The sequence below is a fragment of the Protopterus annectens genome, chromosome 3.part0 (assembly GCF_019279795.1).
Source record: "Protopterus annectens isolate FY-2018-M chromosome 3.part0, PAN1.0, whole genome shotgun sequence".
NCBI classification, from domain to species: domain Eukaryota; kingdom Metazoa; phylum Chordata; order Ceratodontiformes; family Protopteridae; genus Protopterus; species Protopterus annectens.
Genome location: NC_056731.1, coordinates 533,896,221 through 533,917,099, shown reverse-complemented (window position 1 = coordinate 533,917,099; position 20,879 = coordinate 533,896,221). Strand labels below are relative to the sequence as shown.

General features: G+C 42.5%; 1 protein-coding gene across 1 annotated transcript in view; it reads left to right on the top strand.

The window, feature by feature from the left end:
• LOC122796865 (programmed cell death 6 interacting protein) overlaps positions 1 to 20,879 on the top strand; it is a 1,552,575-nt gene that overhangs the window by 880,579 nt on the left and 651,117 nt on the right. The window contains exons 10-11 of the mRNA XM_044065610.1: positions 8,891 to 9,008; positions 10,048 to 10,210. Coding sequence (XP_043921545.1) covers positions 8,891 to 9,008; positions 10,048 to 10,210 — 281 coding nt within the window. The remainder of the gene's footprint in view (positions 1 to 8,890; positions 9,009 to 10,047; positions 10,211 to 20,879) is intronic.

The window sequence follows — 20,879 nt, the reverse complement described above, 5'->3', positions numbered from 1 at the left end:
TTTTGGAGGCCAGAAGGCCATCTACTAGAAAGGCTTACTCCGCAAAATGGAAACGGTTTTGCTCTTGGAATGAGAAAAAAGGCCAGGACCCTAGGATACTGAATTTGCCTCCGGTATTACAATATCTAGCTGAGCTGCTGAACAGTGGACTTTCATTTTCCTCCATAAAAATCCATGCCTCAGCCATTTCTGCAGAATTCAACACTGATCCACCCTTATTCTCTCACCCACTCTTAAGACAGTTCCTCAGAGGGGCTAAGAATATAAGACCACCAAGGAAACAACCAATGCCAGCCTGGGATCTTAATTACATTCTAGAAAAATTAACATTGCCTCCCTTTGAACCAGCTGCCTCAACAGATTTGCAATATTTGTCCTGGAAAACAGCCTTCCTTCTGGCCATTACCTCAGCTCGTAGGGTTTTGGAACTACAAGCCCTCATGGCTGTGCAGCCCTTTCTCATCTTCCATCAGGACAGGGTTTCCCTTCGAACCAACCCGTCATTTATGCCTAAAGTGGTATCCAGGGTAGCTTTAAATCAAGCCATACACTTACCTACCTTTTACCCCAATCCTCAAAACAAAGGGGGAAAGGCTGCTACACTACTTAGACATCCATAGACAGCTACGTTATTATTTGGACAGAACAAAGCCTTTCAGGAAATCAGAACAACTTTTTGTGTCCTGTGCTGTAGGAGCTCAAGGGAAGCCAGTTACCAAACAGACAATTTCAAAATGGATAGGCCACTGCATATGGTTTTGTTACTCCTATCATGGAAAATCTGTCCCTACAGGCATCAGATCCCACTCCACCAGGGCCACAGCTACCTCTACAGCCTTCCTCAGAGGAGTTCCTACCAAAGATATTTTGGAGGCAACCACTTGGAGTTCTGTGCATACCTTCACAAAACACTACCACCTGCCTTTATATTCCAAAACTAGAGCAGGCTTTGCCACTGCTGTGTTGCAGGGCATTCTGGCTCATCCCAGTTCCACCTAGTGCCTACCACCCTGTGTGTAGCTTTGGGATTCTACCCATCTGTGATTACTGCAGCTGTATGCGCGATGAACATAGTACAGTTTTGTACTTACCATAAATGTAGATGTTCGAGTGCTAATACAGCTGCAGTACAGTTTTCCCTCCGTCCTTCCCCTTTTGGTAAAGGCCTAGGGCCTAACCCCTCTTCATGCAACCTGATTGGGTTATCCTTCTGTGGTATATTTGCTTGCAACTACTGATTTTTGATTATATTGCATTGTATGTATATACAATATAATTTATGTATTGCCTTCCTTCTGGGGGCACCTGACATCTGGGGCAAGAAAGACTGAAGAAAATGGCGTCGGCTGTGTCTTATATACCCCTGCCTCACTGATGTCAGGAAAGAAAGCGACAACAACCGACGCTGGACCTAGACTTTGGAATTCGGCCGACCGGGGACCCGCCTGACTGCAGAAAACCCATCTGTGATTACTGCAGCTGTATTAGCACTCGAACATCTACATTTATGGTAGGTACAAAACTGTACTTTTTCGAGTTTCAGAACTGAAGTCTTCAACTAAAGCTAAGTACCCCATTGGGGAAACTTTTTCTGGCTCCTTACCGATGTTAGTAAAAGTTAATAATTGCATTACTTGTGGAAAGCAAATACCTCATAAAGATTTTCATTCGTACTGTATTCCTTGCCTAGGCCCTGACCACGACGTACCTTGCTGTCAGTTTTGTGCTTTGTTTAATCAGCGCATTATCCATCGTAGGTATATTTTCGCCTCTAAATATTTCGGTTCTCGGTTTAATTATCCAGAAATGTCGTTGGTTAGCCATCCAACTACTGGGTTTCTGAAAAAAATGCAAAGATAGACAGAGACAGGCCACTAAGGTCCAAAACTGCCACCGACGCTTCTAAGCCACTCGCCAGTTCGCCGGTACTCAGTGAGGTGCTTTCGCAGCCCCTGATACCCGCTACTTCTGATTCGCAGGCCTCTACTGAGACTCATTCGGAGTCCGGTATGCCGTGAGATGCTTCAACTGTAGAACCCGCGGATGTCTCTACCTTGGATGGGTCTGGAGCTGCTATGCAGGCACTGGCTTCTGAGGGTGTATTCAGGCCTACGGACTTGCATATTAAACCAACACCTCCTTCTTCTCTTAAGCCTAAATCTCGAACCATGCCTAAAAAAACGATGCCCAGGCCAAATGCTCAGGCCTCTATGCCTAAAAAACAAATGATAAGAATGGCTGAAGATCTAATAACTAATCAGGGGTAGCCAATCCCCCCTTTCTAAGAGGCCTAGGACCGAAGTGGCTTATGAATTTTCTGACCAGGATTTTGTTTTTTCTGATTCTTCTGATAATCTGGATTTACCCCATCTATTTATGAGGATTCTGATGCAGAGGACTCCGTTCCCTCTGCTTCCCCTCCAAAGGATTTTTCTTTTGGGGAAACCTTACATACTCTAAGGGAGCATTTCCACTGGGAAAGCTAGGATTTTTCTGATTCAAAAAAGAGGCTTAGGGATTTCTTACTCTTACCTCAGCATGGGCCTTTAGCTATTCCTCCTGTACTAGACATTGTTGATGCTTTTTCGGAATCTAGTTTGGCCCCTGATTCCTTGCCTCCTGCTCCCAGAAAACCAGACAGATACTACAGGGTCCTTGAGTCACACAAGTTCCTTTTCAAAAATCCTATTGCTGATCCAGAGACTATTTCACAGGGGCCCAAGGGTATTAAGGCTTCTACTGCTAAAAATCCTACTCCTTCTGATAGAGATTCCAGGGCGCATGGGGTAAGAAGGTTTACACTTCTGCAACCTTGGCCATTAGGGTTTTAAACTGTCAGTTTCATATGTTAAAGTATCAGCAACATGTAATTGGATTGCTTAAACAGAAAATAATGTTGATTCCTGACTGTGTAGAAAATAAAGAATTACAGGATTTGATGCATTCTGCTGAACAAGTACGAAAACATACTTTGCAATGTGGTTTTGATTCTTTAGAGGCCTCTTGCAAGGGCTGTTGTTACTGGGTCTGTGCTCAGAAGGCATGCTTGGCTTAAGGAGCAATTTTTGCCTGATCATGTTAAAGCTAAATTGTTGGCTGCTCCCTTAAATCAGGACCGCCTGTTTGGAAACCAGGCTGAGGAAGTTCTTAAAAAGATGGAAGATAAAGCTAAATCTATGCAAACTGTAAAGATTTTTTACAAGTTCAGCCTTCTAGATTTAGTAGGCACTGGCCATCTAAGAATTGGTCCTTTCCAGCCCCTTCCGGGTATTTTCAAGACAAACCCAGACACGGCAAAAACCCCAGGTTTCAGTCCCAGGGGACACACGGGACTAAGCAGTGGGTGACCTCCACTTCCAAATCTGGGAGTAATAAGACTCCCCCCTATGGTAAACTGTCTCAATGACTTCCTTTTAAAATTTCCAAGCACTTATCAACTGACTGCCCTGTTGGGGGGAAAGGTTGCTCTTTTTGCAAAGAACTGGGAACTCGTTACCCAGTACAAATTGGTTTTAAATATAGTGTCCCAGGGATACAGATTTCACTTCCACATGTTGCCAACTCCAAGCGGGTGGCCGGACCTACCCCCAAATCAATGGGCAGAGGCCCAAAAACAAGTACTTTCTCTCTTAAGCATGGGGGCTATTCATCGGGTACCAGAAGAGGAAAAGGGACAAGGTTTCTACTTGAGACTTTTCCTGGTACCCAGAAAAGACAATTCATGGCGTCCTATCCTGGACCTTTCTACTCTAAACAACTTTTAGGCGATTCCAAAATTCAAGATGCTGACTCTTCACCGATTGCGTCCTATGCTAGGCAAAGATGCCTGGTTGGCAACACAAGATTAAAAAAAAGCATACCTGCACATCCCAGTCAGGGAATCTTGCAGAAGTTACCTACGCTTCAACGCAGGCTACACGCACTATCAGTTCTCTGCACTGCCCTTTGGCTTTTCTACTGTGCCCAGGGTATTCACAAAGTGCCTAGCTCCAGTTATTGCATTTTGCAGGCAAAGAAATATCAAACTATACCCATACCTGGACGATTGTCTAATTCAGGCAGAAAGCCATGACATACTTTTGAATCATTTGGCCTTTGTACAAAGGGTAATAACTTGCCTGGGTTACACCACAAACAACAAGAAATCACACCTGGTACCCTGTCAACAAATTATATTCCTGGGAGCAAGCTTGAATATAACTTCCCAGATGGCCTACCTCACGCCAGAGAAACAAATTCATTTGACAACCTACTTCAAACAAGTGGCCACAGAAACCCTGCTATCTGCAAGACAAATACTGCAAGCCTTGGGGTTCATGACCTCCTGCATTCTTCTAATTCCATATGCAAGACTGCATATGAGGAAACTGCAATGGTATCTAAAAAGCCTATAGTGTCAACATTCTCAGGATCTAGAAGCAATGATTCCTATCATACCTTGCCTGGAGTTCCTTTGGTGGGCAGACGCCTGCCACCAAAACAAGGGACTACCTTTCACACCACCCTCTTCCGCCCAAACCCTAACAACAGACGCATCAGACTATGCATGGGGGGCTCACCTAGCAGGGAAGTGCATTCAGGGCAAATGGAACCCAAGTCAAATGCACCTGCATATTAGTCAAAAAGAAATGTTAGCTGTACAGAATGCTCTGACTGCCTTCAAGGACCACATTCTTCCAGGACAGCTAATGGTAAAAACGGACACCACTGTTAGTGGTACATAAACAAGCAGGGGGGTACACATTCTTACCCTATCTGCAGATTAGCCATGGCATTGTGGAACACAGCCTTGAGCTACCAACTGCACCTACAAGCTCAATTCCTGCCTGGAAAATTAAATACACTGGCAGACGGACTAAGCAGAAACCTCGTGGACCCACACAAGTGGAAACTGGAACCAAGGATTTTCAGCATGTTGACAAGCAAATGGGGGAGACCAGATATAGACATGTTTGCCTCTCACCAGAACTACCAATTGGACAAGTTTTGCACAAGGACTCTCCCCATAAATAAGCCTGGAAAGTGGATGCTCTGTCCTTCAGGTGGAAAAATCAGTCTATGCCTTCCCCTCTCTGTTTCTGCTCTCCAAAGTGCTACTATAAATCAAACAGAACAAACCAAGGACGATACTCATTGCACCAGACTGGCCACACCAACACTGGTACCCCCTGTTGCGCAGTGTGTCACTGCTGGAATCATGGCACCTGCCTCAGACCCCTTCCCTGCTGTCCCAGCAGGAGGGCCAGATTATGCACCCCCAGCTTCAAACCCTAAAACTTGCAGCCTGGCTACTTAACTGAGCTCTTCATTACCATCCCTCAGTAAGTAAGTGATGGATGTCATTCTGGAGGCAAGGAGACCTAGTACTAGAAATTCCTATGCTGAAAAGTGGAAAAGATTCTGTTCCTGGAGCCAAACTCAGAGGATGGGCGCAACAGTGCCCAATTTACAGCATATTCTTCAATACTTAACTGAGATGCTTCACAAGGGCCTTTCCTTCTCTTCCATTAAAATTCATGCCTGTGCCATTTCAGCACATTATAATACGGAGCCGCCCCTCTTCTCTCATCCACTGCTGAAGCTATTCCTCAGAGGGGCCAAAAACTTAAGACCACCCAGGAGAGCCCCTACTCCAGCCTGGGACCTTAACTTTGTATAGGAAATGCTCATTCTACCTCCCTTTGAGCCAGCTGCAACTGCAGATTTGAAATTCCTTTCTTGGAAAACAGCCTTCCTTCTAGCCATCAAATCAGCAAGAAGGGTGTCTGAATTACAGTCCCTCATGGCAGTGGAGCCTTTCATCATCTTTCATGCGGACAGGGTGTCCCTCAGGACCAATCCCTCCTTTATGCCCAAGGTGGTATCCAGTGTGGCCCTTAATCAGTCCATTCATTTCCCAACCTTCTTTTCTAATTCACAGAACAAATGGGAACGAATACTGCACTCCTTGGACGTGCACAGACAACTTAGACTTTACTTGGACAGGACTAAGCTTCTCAGGAAATCTGAACAGCTGCTGGTTTCATTTGCTACAGGGGCAGAGGGTAAGGCCATTTCAAAGCAAACCATTTCTAAGTGGATAGGCCATTACATTCATTTCTGCTATAAGCACCATGGAAAATCTACCCCACAGGGGATAAGACCCCATTCCACCAGGGCTACATCTACTTCTACAGCCATTCTCCGAGGTGTTCCTACCAGGGACATCCTAGAAGCTGCTACCTGGAGTTCTGTACATACCTTCAAGCATTACCACTTGACATTTTTTTCTAAATCATGGCTGGTTTTGCCACTGCAGTCTTGCAAGGCCTAATAGCTGGTCCTAATGCTAACTGCCTCCTCCCTTCCTCAGCTTTGGGAATCTACCCAAATGTAATGACTGCTACAGTGAAACACGAAGAACATTGTACAGTTGTGTACACTTAACATAAATGTAGATGTTTGAGTAGTGTATTCACTGTTGCAGTCCTGGTTACCCTCCCTCCAGCCCCCTGACTTCTTTTGGCTATACCTTTCCCCTTGTGTACTGTATTTAAGTTTTCTGGTGTATTTGCTTTTTGTTGGAGGTGTAACCTTGTATATAATTGCTTCCCATTATGGGGGCACCTGATATCTGGGCAAGAAAAACTGATGTAATGGCGTCGGATGCATGCTTTATTCCCCTGACTACCTGACATCATGGAAGATGAGACAGCAACCAACGCAGGGCCTAAGTCTTTGATAATCAGGCCAACTGAGGGCCACCTGCAAGCAGATAACCCAAATGTAGTGACTGCAACAGTGAATACACTAACATCTACATTTATGGTAAGTGTACACAACTGTACTTTTTACTAGTAGTTTGTTTATTTCTTCTCTGTATCATGAACATCCTTTTAGTCTTCACCAGAAGCCACTGTGACCATGAATGTTTCTCTCATGGGGTGGGGGTAGCATTACTTGGTAAAGATGATCCAAGGCATGTTGTCCTCTGCAGAGACCAGTCTTCGCATTAACATCTTGAAGAGGAGAGCAATCCTCCCAGTGATGCAAGCATTCCAGGACCCTTCCCTGTAGGGGTGTAATATCTATCCAAACAGACATGTCAGTGGTTTGGTACAGGTTGGAACCTGAGCTTATCGCTTGTGTTGAGAAGCCACGAGGGTATGGCAATGGGTGATGTCTTCTCGCTACATTCTGGTGAAATCCAGTTTTCTAGCAGACAAGTTGAGTAGGTCTATCCTTCTTGCTCACAAGTTATTCCTCAGTCCAGTAGTAGCAGAGTGCATTTTCAGCTGTTGGGACTGGTCTTAGTGTGACAACTTTTCATCCCCACAACACCAAATGCTGCAAGTTGTTTGCTCTGATCCCCATAGGGAGGGTCAGTGAGGGACAGTCTTATCTATAATTGGCCCTTTGGACTACTTTACACCGTCCCTTCTACCCCTGTAGTACCCAAATTCCCACAGAAACCATTGGTGAGGAAGATCATGGTCATCCTCATAGCTCTCCTACTGGCCTCAACAACTGTGGTTTACCTTCCTCCAGCCTCCTCTGGTGCACTCTCCCTGGATGCTGGGCTCAGCTCCAGACCTTCTGTTTCACCCATCAGGCATGCATCACCTGGATATTCAGTCCCTGAAGGTTGAACACATGTTTTTTTCCAATTCCCGTGTTGGCTAAACAGCCCATACTTTTTCCCCAGTCATTCACATTTTGACCTAGTCACAGAAGCCTTCTTTCAGAAAGCTCTACAAATGTAAGTGGAAAAGATTCTCTGTCTGGGATTCCAGTAAAAACGTAAATCCTTTTTCAGCCCCTCTTCCGGCTTTTTTTTTTTTTTTTTCAAGCTGGAGCAAGTTACTCCACTATTAAAGTGCATTTGGCCAGTGTATCACACCCCCATTGCATCCCTTAGACTGTCTAAAGCTTTCCTTAATGGTACCTTTTTCCCTTTGCCCTGAACTCAGGGACCCAGTACCCCCTTGGGATATTGCTGTTTTATTGCAAGATTTGACTGGCCCTCCCTTTGAACCTGCATCTAAAGTTAATCTGAAGGTTTTGTCATGGAAGCTGTTTTATGTGGCCACCACCTTTGTTTGAAGGATTTCTAAGCTCCATGCCTTTTCTTCTAAACCTCGTTATTTGATTTTCTTTAGAGATCAGGAATACTTATGAACTAACCCATCTTTTCTCACTCAAGTGGTTTCTTGAGTCAGTAATCAGTCAATCAGTCTTAGTGTTCTTTCCATATTTTTCAAACAGGGACAAGTACATGCTACATTTGTTGGATGTGTACCTCCAAATGCACTTCTGTTTACATTTAGCCAAGACAATCAGAAGGACTAATCAGCTATCTGTCTCTTGCTCTTCTGTCAAGTTAGGTAAGAGAGTGTTGAAGATAAGACTCCTGTTGGCTTTCGGACTGCATCTCTCATGTATACAAAGAGAGAGGCTTGTCATTGTCCAAATCTGCAAAGACTCCTTCAGCGAAGTCTGTAGCCTCTTATACAGCTGCCTTTTCCAAAGTACCTGTTGATGACATATGTGTTGAAGCTACACTTGGCCCAAGTCCATACTTTCATTTCACACTATAGATTGAACATACAGTCAAGGTCAAGAGCCCCCTGTGGTTCGACTGCGCTGTGGAATATCCTTGCATGAGACTTGCCAAGTGCACTGTTAGCTTGGGTGCTCTGTTTCATCCATCAGGTATGAAAGTTATGTACTCACCATGACAGTGGATCTGTGTTGTCTGTTCCATCCTTCCTCAACCTCCTGCCCTCCTTCCCCCATCCTTTATTCCTTGATTCATTTTATTCACTTCTGGATTGATCCTAACCTTAGCTGCCATAGGTTTAAATTTTAGGCTACACATAACTGTTTTCTTTCTTTTTGCTCTTTTGCATAGGTTTTCTGTTAAGTATCCTAGTACCTTTGGCAATAGTCTACTTTTCTCTGGTGTTGTGGACAAACTTGATTTGATGCAACTTGCTCATTGCAGTTGGATTATAGGTAATGGGAGGAGCGTAAGCACTGGATCCAAAGCTTCAAAGTGTGATTTGACTTAGACCAGAATACCCATGCATTGAAGAAGGACAGAAACAGATCTATTGTTATGGTGACTACATAACTTTTGTGTATTTGCTATGGAAAATCACTGTAAAATTGGTTTCTCTTTGCTTGTCTGCATTCAAGCAGTGGTATCTTTTTTGTTTTTCTTTTCCTTTTGTGTTATGCTACTCTGTTGTTCGTGAGAGAGTGACCCATAAGTTTTGCAGCAGTTTCATTTGGCTAAAGCATAGACTACTTTATTTTTTTAAATCTGATTGAGACTTCAACTTATTGAATGAAGAGGAAGTGTAAGGAATGCTGATGGGAGTAAATGTTATTCATTTTCTGCCTGCCAACCATCAAGCCTCCCTGACGGGACTTGATCCCATTTGCTTCCTCAGGGTAGGGGTATTGTCTTGCCAGATCCCCTAAAAGTGAGAGCCATCTGGGAGAGTCATAATTCAGTAAGTGCTTTTGCCAGAATCCTATCACTGAGAATTATTTGTGAACCTAAGCCAGCCCCTGTTGGTGACTTGGAATCTTGTATCACCACAAAGGCCATCTATGCCGCTATGTTGCGTGTGTGCATACATACATGCAGGAGGTATTCGTCTGCTTAATGTTTCATACTAAAAAGCATCTGTCATTTCTTTCATACCTTTGAAGGAATATTCACAGGCCTGCAGCCTGTCCCCCCCAACTCATGCCCTGCTTCCCTGCACTTCCGAGGCTAGGTCAGCTAATGGAACAGTGGACATAACTGGACTGAAGCCACTAATTCCCTCCAGGATGGACAAAATCATCCTCCCTTGTTTATCCCATCAGATGCTTGAACTGCTACTTTATTTCTGGTCACTGTAGGCTGTAGTCAGGGATTTATATCTTTATGCTATTGAGACAGGTATTGGGGATTAATATCTCATAGTGGAATTGAGCATGTGTGCACTTATAATGTAAGTTTTATTATATTTGTGCAGCTCACCACACTGGCATGTGTTTCTTGGTATTTAAAAGAAAGAGTTACTATTCAGAATTGATAATGACACCATTTACCTTTGTTTGCAGTCATTTAAAATGCTTGCTGAAGAAGAGGCTACAGATAATGAGCTGAAGACAAAGTTTAAAGAAAGATGGCAAAGAACGCCATCCTCTGAGCTTTATAAGTCACTGAGATCAGGTAAGAACTGTCATAGCAACAAAGTGCATTTGAAGAGATCTGTTTAAAGTACAAAACTTAGTGTCATGCTACTGATTTTCATGTGTTGTATTTTGCGGTATACACTAAAATAATATGTACATAACTTCTCCCATTGACCTCAGATGTTTTCACTTTGTCTGATGGTACAGACTTACCAGTTAATCTGTTTCTCATGCGTCATTTGTCTAGAAAGTTTTGTACTTTAGTGTTTTGTGAAATAATTAAGCTATTAGTGCAATGAATGATGGATACCAAAAGGCATTTAGTATTGTGAAAACTGTATCAGTGTCCTTCTGTATCACTGTTGCAGTATTCTTAACCTTGGGGATCTCCTGCCAAGGATAGCCCATTGTCCACCCAGTATACCAAAGACTTTTGAATTTAAATGCGTCATACATCTCACACACATGCTGCCCGCATAGGTCGTAGGGCATAAATGTGACACACAGACGCATTTGCTCAGAACTACTTTACCAATACCGTCAGAATGCTATCATCACCCATTGGTCTGAGTGCCCTTTGTTGTGCTGAACACCTAGCCATCATACAAGTTCCCCCTTGGGGTCTTTTTTTCTTTTTACTTTTGGTCTTGTTTTCCTTTGGTTACCTGAAGTTCATCTCATCCAAGAATGAGAAAGTCAGTGTGGGATGCAGATATTCCCCATAAGGATCATCATGACCATTGTCTCTTTTGTTTGTGTTTTTCCCATGAGCATACCTCCTGTAGTATTTGTGCCTTAGACTGTTAGAAGCCGGTTATCTTCCTTGACTGTTTATCTCAAGAGCCAGAGGCTTAAACAGGTAGCAGAGGGTAGCATAGTGGAATTGATTAACCCCCAAGATACTCCTGTTAAGCAAGAAGAAGGCTAAGAAATCTTGGCTGAATTCTTTAGCTGTCCAGCCTCCACTGGATGTCTCTTTTAGAAGTGGGTGATAGCTCTGTAGGCCATCTGGTGTTGACTTCAGATTCCTCTGCCACAACCCGGTTGGAGGCCAGCACTGATCTTTCTTTTCTCATGTCTTTGCAGCCATCTTCTCCGGATATCAAACAGGATCTGCGGTTAATTATCTCAGGTTGTCCCTAGAGGTATTCTGCAGATTCTGATTGTGGAAGAGTTTCCAGGTACTCGTATTACATCCTCTATGTTTGTTAGGGCTGACATCCCTACTAAGAAAAGACAGAAAACTAAACCTTCTGTACATCCCAAGACCCTCAAAGGAATGGCATGAGTTTACTCAGGGCCTGTTTTATCCCTTAATAGCTCTGAAACCTCCCCAGAGGATTTATGTGCTTACTTCTCCCTTGGACTTCAGTTCCTTCCAAAAGGTATTGAAACACAATTTCTCAAATGTGGATTTGGAATCTGATGAAGGATCCTTGCCTTACTCTTCCCAGATATCTTCTCCTTTGGATTATAGCTCTGATGAAGAGTCCATTAGCTCCGAGTCTCCATTTGAGGAGTTGTCGGATGCAGTAGTCAAAATGATGGAATAGTTTAAGTGGGATTCTTCTCATGTGTCTGATATTTAGAAGACCTGTTACGAGTTGCTTTAGGTGAACACTCTTAAACCTTCTGCAGTAGCTCCTAGCTCCTTTGTTGGCTGCACTGTTGGACACCTTTAAAGCTGCTTTTACAACCCCTGATTCTCATCACCCTGCTCCAAAGAAACCTGGCAGCTTCTATAAGGCTTCTAACAATTGTAAATTCCTATTTGTGTCCTCCTGCTGGTACTGTTGTGGTGTCTGTCTTCTCTAATTAGCCTTCTAAGCTTTTGTCCTCTACCAAGCTTCTGTCATTGGATAAGGATAGTAGGGCCATGGAGAGAATTGTAAAGAAGGTCTGTACTGCTTCCACTGTGGCCTTTAGGGCCATCAGTTACCAAACCCACATGATTGCCAAGGCTTGTTACATTATTTCTGACCTCCCTAATTCTAAAGCAGAGTCTTTTCCTACATCTATTTTGGGTTTTGCCTCTCAGGTGGCTCATCACACTATCAAGTGCAGCTATGATGCTGCTGATAGCTCTTTCAGAGCTGCTGCCTTCTGGTTTGTCATGAGGAGTTGCACAGTCCTGAAGATATTAAGGCCAAGTTGCTGAATGCTCCTTTGGATAATAATAATCTGTTTGGAAATGTTTATACATTTAAGTCTGTTCAAGAAAAAGTTAAAAGGTTCCCTTGTCCCTTCAGCTCTCTTTTAGTCTTCCGAACTGGCAACTCCTCACTTCAGATTCATTGGTTATGTCTATCCGTCTGTGTTAGTTCATGTTGTTCAAGTCCATCCATCCCTTTTCAGGAATTCCTCAGCCTCCTTGGGAGCAGCTTCCTCATTTCATATAGGTTATTGAGTCCCTGGTATAAATGGGAACTATTTAGACTGTTCCTTCTTCCTAGGTAGGCAAAGGATTTTACTCCAGAATGTTTGTAGTTCCTTGAAAGGATGGCTCTTGGAGTCCTGTTGTTTCTCAAGTTTCATTTGTTATATGCTTTCTCTTAAATTCTGCTTCCTCTGTTACTGCCACAGGCTTTTCTAGTGTCTTTGGATCTGAAAGATGCTTACCATCATATTCCTGTTCACATTGTTTTCATGAAGTCTTAACATTGTTTTCATGAAGTCTTAACATTTCTGTTTCTTCCTCTCATTTTTAGTTCTCTGCTTTGCCCTTTGGTGTCTCTACTGCCCCAAGGGTATTCTCAAAATGCTTCACTTCTGTGATTGCCTTTGGCAGGCTGTGAGGCATTCAGAGTTTTCTTTATTTAGTCTGATTCAGGCACCTTCATCTTGCTGCTTGTTACAGGTTCTAGAGTTCACCATATCTCTCTGTCTCAGGTTCACCATCAACTGCTAAAAGTCTGTTCTGACATCGTCTCAGGGTTTTGTGCATTTCTGGGCTGCGGGTTTCAGACATTGCCAATTTTGGCTTGTCTACCACCGCCAAAGATTTTGTCCTTGACAGCCGTCTTTTAGTTTCTCTTTCCTTTGCCTGCCATTCCAGCCAGAGAGTTTCTTCTGGCCCTGGTATTCATGGCCTCTTCTATTTCAGTGCTCCAGACTGCATATGCGGAAGCTTCAGTGCTACCTCAAGTCAATTTGGCTTCAGCATTGCCACACACTGGATTTCTGTGTGCCTCTCCTTCCTTGTCTCAGTTGGGAATTTGAGTGGTGAATTCAGCGCTTTATCCTCAATCCAGGCCTGTCCTTTCAGACACTGGTTACTTCTCAAGAACTGTTCACAGACTCCTCAGACATGGAGTTGGGGGGGGGGGGCTTCCTCTGGTCTCCTTGAAGGTCAAGGTCTTTGGTCCCCATATCAGAAGTCAGACCATATTGACATCAAAGGGATGAGAGCTCTGATTCTGGTCTTTCAGGCTTTTAACCCAGTGCTCTCCCCAGGCTCTCTGAAGCTTTACACAGACAACTTCACAGTGATGTAGTATGTCAACAAGCAGGGGGCAAAGCGTCTTGTCGTCTTTGCAGGCTGGCTGTTCAGGCCTGTGATCTGGCTCTCAGTTAACAGTTGACTCTTCAGGCAGTGTATATTCCATCAGAACACAGTCAAGTGGCAGACATTGACAGGTCCAAAACACAGGCTAACAATTGGATGCTTCACAGAGACATGTTTGTGGGCATAGTCCATCGGTGGGATTTTCCTCAGGTAGATCCTTCTTGCCTGCCTTTAGAACAGGTAGCTCCCTCTGTTCCAGATTGCCATGCCATGTGGGGTGGAGGACGGGTGCCATTTCTTTTCCTTGGAAGGGGATGTTTCTCTCTCTGTGTTCCCTCCTCTTCCTGTACTTCAGGAGTCCTGAAGACGATTCAGGGTAACTCTCCAAAAATCTTGCCAGTGACTCCCTTTGGGCCAGGACAGGTGTAGTTCTCCCTGTTAATGCATTTGGCCCGGGACAATCACCACAAGTTACCTCACAAGCTGGACCTCCTCACACGTGCCAAGGGTTCACTTATCCATCCTCACTTCTTCATTCTTCAAGTGACACTTTGGTTGATAGGGTTTTGATCCCTTTCAGGCAACTCTTTACTGAGGATGTGCTCAAGGTTTTACAGGAGGCAAGAAAATCTGCTACCACAAAGTCTTATATGTCCAAATGGAAAAGATTTTCTATCTGGCGCCATGCTTATAACCAGGATCCTTTTTAAGTGGGGGTCCTCTACTGTTTGTGTGAGCTGCTGTCTACTGCCCTAAGGCTCAGCTTGTTCTTCTGTAAAGGCCCATTTGTCATCTGTTTCTGCTTGTCTGCCCTTGAACCCTTCTTTGGCTTCCTGTTTTGCGGTCAAACAGTTTCTTAAAGGTACACTCCATCTTAGGCCATCAAGGAAGCCTATTCCTCCTCCTTGAGACCCTAATTTTGTTTTGGAAAAATTGACCGAGTCTCCTTTTGAGCATCCAGTTGCAGCTTTATTGCAACACTCTACCTGGAAGATGATAATTTTGCTTGTTATTACTCTGCTCAGAGTGTTTCTGAGCTTCAGGCATTAATGGCCATTCCTCCTTTTTTGTTTTTTTTCCATACAGACAGGGTGTCTCTTCATTCTAGTACTTCTATGTCCAGTGTTGTTAATGAGTTGTCCTTGAATCAGGCAGTACAACTCCCTTTTCTCCTTCTCCACAGTCTGTTAGTGAGAGGTCCCTGCATACCCTGGATTTGCACAGACAGTGCGTGCTGTGGTTGGATAAAATTAAGACCATTCATGAGTTTGACCACTTAATTTCTTTTCATCCCAGAACTTTTGGGTTTAGCTGTTTCAACGCAAATTATCTCCTCCTGGGTTTCTAAGGCCATTTCCCTTTGTTGTTTTCATGGCAAGCATCTGTCTTTTTCAGTTAGAAGTCACTCCACTAGGGTTGTTGCTAATTCTGGTGCTTTTTCCAAATGTTTGGACACCAATTCCATCCTTGAAGCTGCTACTTGGTCCTCAGTGCATACCTCTGCTAAGCATTATAAATTGCATATGGTTTCTAGAGCCAGAGCAGGTTTTGCTAGGGCCATCCTGCATGAGTTTGTTGATGGCTCTTCCCATCCTTCCACCTCCCACGTTTTTTCTTGAGCTTTTGTACTCTCCCAGTGGTTAAGAATACTGCAACAGTGATATAGAACGACATAGTACAGTTGTGTAAAATCTTATCTTAACAGCAGATATCCTTCTCTTCACTGTTGGCAGTATTTGATTCCTCCCACCATCCCCATTTTCTTTTTGTTTTGTTTTTTTTTAGTTTTCCTCCTAGCTGAGGGCCCCCCCCCCCTTTTCCTTCTCTAATTTTCTCCACTTGGATGTGCATTGCATCCTTTTTGTCCTTTGGAGATTGTTGTATACTAGGGCATTTAATTTCTAGGTAACTGCATCCGTATGTCACCTTTGTGCCTCCGTCCTGTGCAGGGAGCATGCAAAATCTGAAGGCTTTTTTATTCAGACTGGATGATGAGCTATACTTGGCAGGAGATCCCTAAGATTAAAAATACTGTAACAATGAAAATAAAGGTGTCTGCTGTTATGGTAAGATTTTACACACCTGTACTTTCTTACTGATTTTGTAGGTTTCAGTCAGCAAGTTTAGTACAAAGAATCAGACTGGACTGCTAGCAAGCTTCATCACATTGTCCTGTGTTTAATTTCATCAGTTTCATTTGCTTGCTTTATGACTTTTAAAAAGTTATTTAACCTGACAATGCTCACTGGTTTCCCCTTGTAGAGCGGCACTTTTGTCTTCTGCATTTAACTAGTTACAAAATAAAATAAAAAAAATAATCTAATCCTTAAGTGCTGTCATGTAGCAGGTGATGCATTGACCCCCTTCTGGGAGCTGCTTTTAAAAGCAGTTGCTGGCTCTTTTCTTAACATATTTGTGTAGAGGGCTCTTATCTTGATGTATTTGTGCACTGAATGTGGCATGAACTTATCCCTGCTCCTTTTTGCCATTTAATAGTACATCAGAAGTTGTTCCTTAAGTTAAAGACAGATGATCTTTGGGGAGGGGATCATTGTCACAATAAGTAATATTTTGGATTATCCACCTTTAGTATTCTGTATCCTGGCTTATTTTTTGTAGAATGTCCCTATCTTCACTTTGAAGATCAGGGCTAGTCTCATGGCTGGGAAGCTGCAGCTCCTGGTGGTTCATAGGCAAGTACTACACTAGCTGCCATTGTGGGCCATTTTAAGCCTAACCAGTTTCCCTTTTTGTGCTGCAAAGAACCTTATCCCATTTGGTTATAGATTATAATTTGAGTGGATGCATGCATAGGATAAAGCATTTAGAGGCTGCCTCTGCCCTTTTGTAGTACAGGGCGGAGTTGCTGGGTACATTTGCTGCTCCCCATCCATAAATCTCAATTGTGCTTGAATATGGGCAGGGATTAAATTTGTTTTATGTTGATGAGACGTCTGTTCCAAAGCAATGGTATCTTTTGTGAGGTATACCTGTCCCTCCATATCTTCGTGCATGATGGCCAAGTCATTTCAGGATTCTGTGACTTCTGGTAAGTTGCAGTCATTTGCAAACTTAAGTGAGCCAGAGAGTCCTTTGGTTTTTGCTTTTACTTCAGAAAAGTAGATGCTAAACAAGAGATACCACAGCACAGAACCCTGGGGGAACTCCACTGGTGACTGGTCTCTTTTTGGAGATAACTTCCCCTATTTTGATTATCTGCATCCTGTCTGAGAGCCCATTGGTAATCCAGCTGGTGGCGTCGGGGTTTATTTCCACTTTGTTTAGCTTTTCTGCAATGCCTGAGTGGGGAATTGTGTAGAAAGTTTGGCCAGGTTGAGGTATGCAGTGTGTACTGCTTTTCCTTTATGTATTGCTTTGATGACCTTTGCAAATAAATCCTCCAGGTTGAATACTCATGACCTGCCCCCGACTAATCCAAACTAAGATTTCTAAAATCTTATGTACCATCTAATTTTTTGTGATAAAAGACACTCATTCATATCCAGCATTGGCATACACTATGTTCAGCTCTTCCTGTCTGCATACCAGCAGTCCCTCTCATTTTTGTGCAGGAGGAATTCATCTGCCTAATGGCTCATACTAATAAGCATTTGTCATTTTTTTTCGTATTTTGGAATTTTTAATTCAATGATTTCCCTTCAGGAAAGTTATCTTCTGTACTTAATATAAAGATACATTTTCCTACCATAACTGTATTAAATGCATTTGTGGTAGATGATTGGCTTACCGAATGTTCTTTTTTAAGGCCTGATCACAAATGAAAGTTTATTTACATTTATTGTCTGGGAAAATCTGGATGACATTGCCACTTTTTAGTGGAGGATTAGGGAGGAAAGTGCCACATTATACAGTAGTATTTAAATAGTAAATGTCCCATGCATTCTTGTTTAATTATCAGTAGTAAAGATGAATAAACATAATGCAGACTTTATAGGCTGCACATATAGTTTAGTGATATTGTCATAGTGCATACTACACCTTGTATATACATATATACAATATAGATAATCACTAAAGCTATTGATAGTACAACACAGTTAGTATAAGGGCATGGATACCATTAGTTGGAAATGCAGTTGAATATCACAAGACAGAAGTGAATATCACAAGACAGAAGTCGGAGTGAGCACATAGACATGGGAAAACTGTCAGAATAGTGCTTGTGAGTTGATGCAATTCAGCTGGGTTAGAGAGATGCATTGTAAGGTCTGGTGACCTTTAAAAAGGTTAGCTGACTAAAGACATTTGAAGGCATACTTTTCCTGTTGTGAAAAAATGTGCAATTTAAAAGTCCCATCTTCCTATGTGAGAGATGCTTTAAGTCCCCTAAGAATGAAATCTTAAAAAGGGTTGTAAGTACAAAATGTTAGTAAATTCAGAAGGCTTGGACAGAGAAGGGAAAAAAGATCAAGTTCGTCAGCACAGTTTACTATCTGTTTGACTCCTCAAAACTGATCAAAAGATGATTAGCAAAATACATAAAGACCTTCCACTGACCTGATTGCCTCAGACATAAAATTTCACCCAAAGAAAAGGTTAGATGACATTTGGTCTTGATAAACGTGCAAAAGCAACATTACTAAAAGGGAACCTGCAGCACCAAGAGAATGTCTACATGAGACAGGAATGTGATATAAAGGAACTTGATTAGGAGGGACAGTAGAAATACTTAGGAAGAGATAAAAGATCAACAGTAAACATGACTGTTTATAGATTCATATCAGAACACTTACCCGACGACCAAATCACAGACTACATCGCCGATCCAACACGTCGCCACCAGTGGTAAGTATAACTACTGCGGAACAGAATGTATTCCCATTTCTGCAATAAAAAAAAAAAAGTGTGTATATATATATATATATATATATATATATGTGTGTGTGTGTGTGTGTGTGTGTATGTATACACACGCACGTGTGTGTGTGTGTGTATATATGTATATATATATATATATATATATATATATATGTGTGTGTGTGTGTGTTACATATATATATATATATATATATATATATATACACACCTACACACTACACACATATATATATATAATATATATATATATATATATATATATATATATATATATATATATATATGTATATATACACACACACAGGCATATACATGTGTATATGTGTGTGTGTATATATGTATATATATAGATCTATATATATATATATATACACATACATATATACATACATACGATGCGTATATATATATATATATATATATATGTGTGAGTGTATGTATATATATATATATATATATATATATATATATATATATATATATATATATATATAATGTTTGCATATTGCTACTTCTAAATCTCGAAATACCGCAAGACCGTCTTTCAATATCTTCATCTAAATACTGGACACCCACTATACCAAAATATTACATTACCTATTTTTCAGCAAGTGACATTCAGTTCTGTAATATAACCTCCACAACAACATCACAAACACCCCCCCCCCCAAATCGTTACTAAAACTCCATATATATATATATATATATATATATATATATGTGTGTGTGTATATATGTATATATATATATATATATATATATATATCTTTCCACTAATAAAAAAAAAATTTTTTTCTAAGCTTGTTTCCTTCCTTTCCTGTGGGTAGTCTAGCCTGGATATAGATTTGCTGTGTCCAGGACTATTTGTAGGCTTCTAGGGCCCAAGCCCTTCTGTGTTGAAAGGAAGCCTTCTAGCTTAATTTTGTTTCTTAGAACTAGACAGTTTTTTGTTTCAGCACTTGTTCAGAACTTATTGTGAGCACGAAATAAGCTACAAATTACTACAGCACTCAACTTTACTCACTGTCAGGGGAAAACAGTTTCTAGTACTTAATAAATAAGCACCTATCCAGGCATGTCTAAGGGTCAGCCCCCGATGTTTTCGCCTGTCTACCTGAATCTGGGCATCTTGGGGCAATGCAGTAATTGCCTCATGTACACAGACAACCCTCTCCTCCTACCACCCAACACTACAACCTGTGAGAGATGCACTTATATAGCCAAACTGGAAGCAAAGCTCTCTTCACCCAAGACTGGACTAGACAGTCAAGAGGAGAAGGTAAACACTTGCACCACACCACACTCAGCACATAGTCCCTCAAAACCTACACCACCAAAACGCACACATAGAAACACAAAACACACACCTACATTCGCGGAGGCTCTCAGTAAAAACCTGCCCAAGTAACAGGGACCTCCAAAGCAGAAACACAAGCAACCTCCACCCCCCCAACACAACCCAAATGACACATAACCCACAAACTCAGTGTGCCACTCAACCACAGCCCATAAGGCATAACAACGTACCCAACACTCTAGTCATAGGTGACTCTATAGTCAGGCACACTGATGTTCCACTCACCAGGCTAAACAAGGAGAAAGTTACTGTCAGCTGCCTGGTCAGGTGCCAGGATCCGCCACATAACACATGCACTCAAGTCACTCCACAACAAGTACAAATATGACTCTGTCATTGTCCATGTTGGTGTGAATGACCTTAGACGTACCTCCTTGAGCTACATGAAAAGGGACATGGAGGAGCTGTCCGATCTTGTAGCCCTGCAGGTATGACCCTAGCCCTGAGTAGCATCCTGCCATCACCCAGAATGATACCACAGTACAAGGACAAAATGATTGACTTCATCAATTGGCTAAGCTTCTGGTGTCATTCTAAGGGGATCCAGTATCTGTCTGCTTGGGATGACATGATCGACAAGCCACGATGCTTTGCCAGAGATGGCCTGCACCTGTCGCCCCTGGGATTCCGGATACTGGCTAAGGCTCTAGCCACCCTTATAGTGCCTTTTTTAGGCAAGGTTCAAATGACAAATTCACCACCCTAACAAGTACAGGCAAGAAGAATCTGAGGGTATTGCTACTCAGTGCTAGAAGTCTAAACATCAAAATGCACTCTGTCGAGGCACTCCTTAAAATGGAGAACATCGACATCTGTGCAGTGACAGAGACCTGGTTCAAGGCTCCAGAGTGTATCCCTGCATTACCAGGCTATAATTCATACCACACCTTTCGTTGGGCCAAAGGGGGTTTGCCCCCCAGTAGACCTGGTTCAAGGCCCCCAAGAAAAAATGTAAACCCCCCTGGGCCCCCCAAAATTAACCAAAGGGGCCCTTTGGTAAAATTT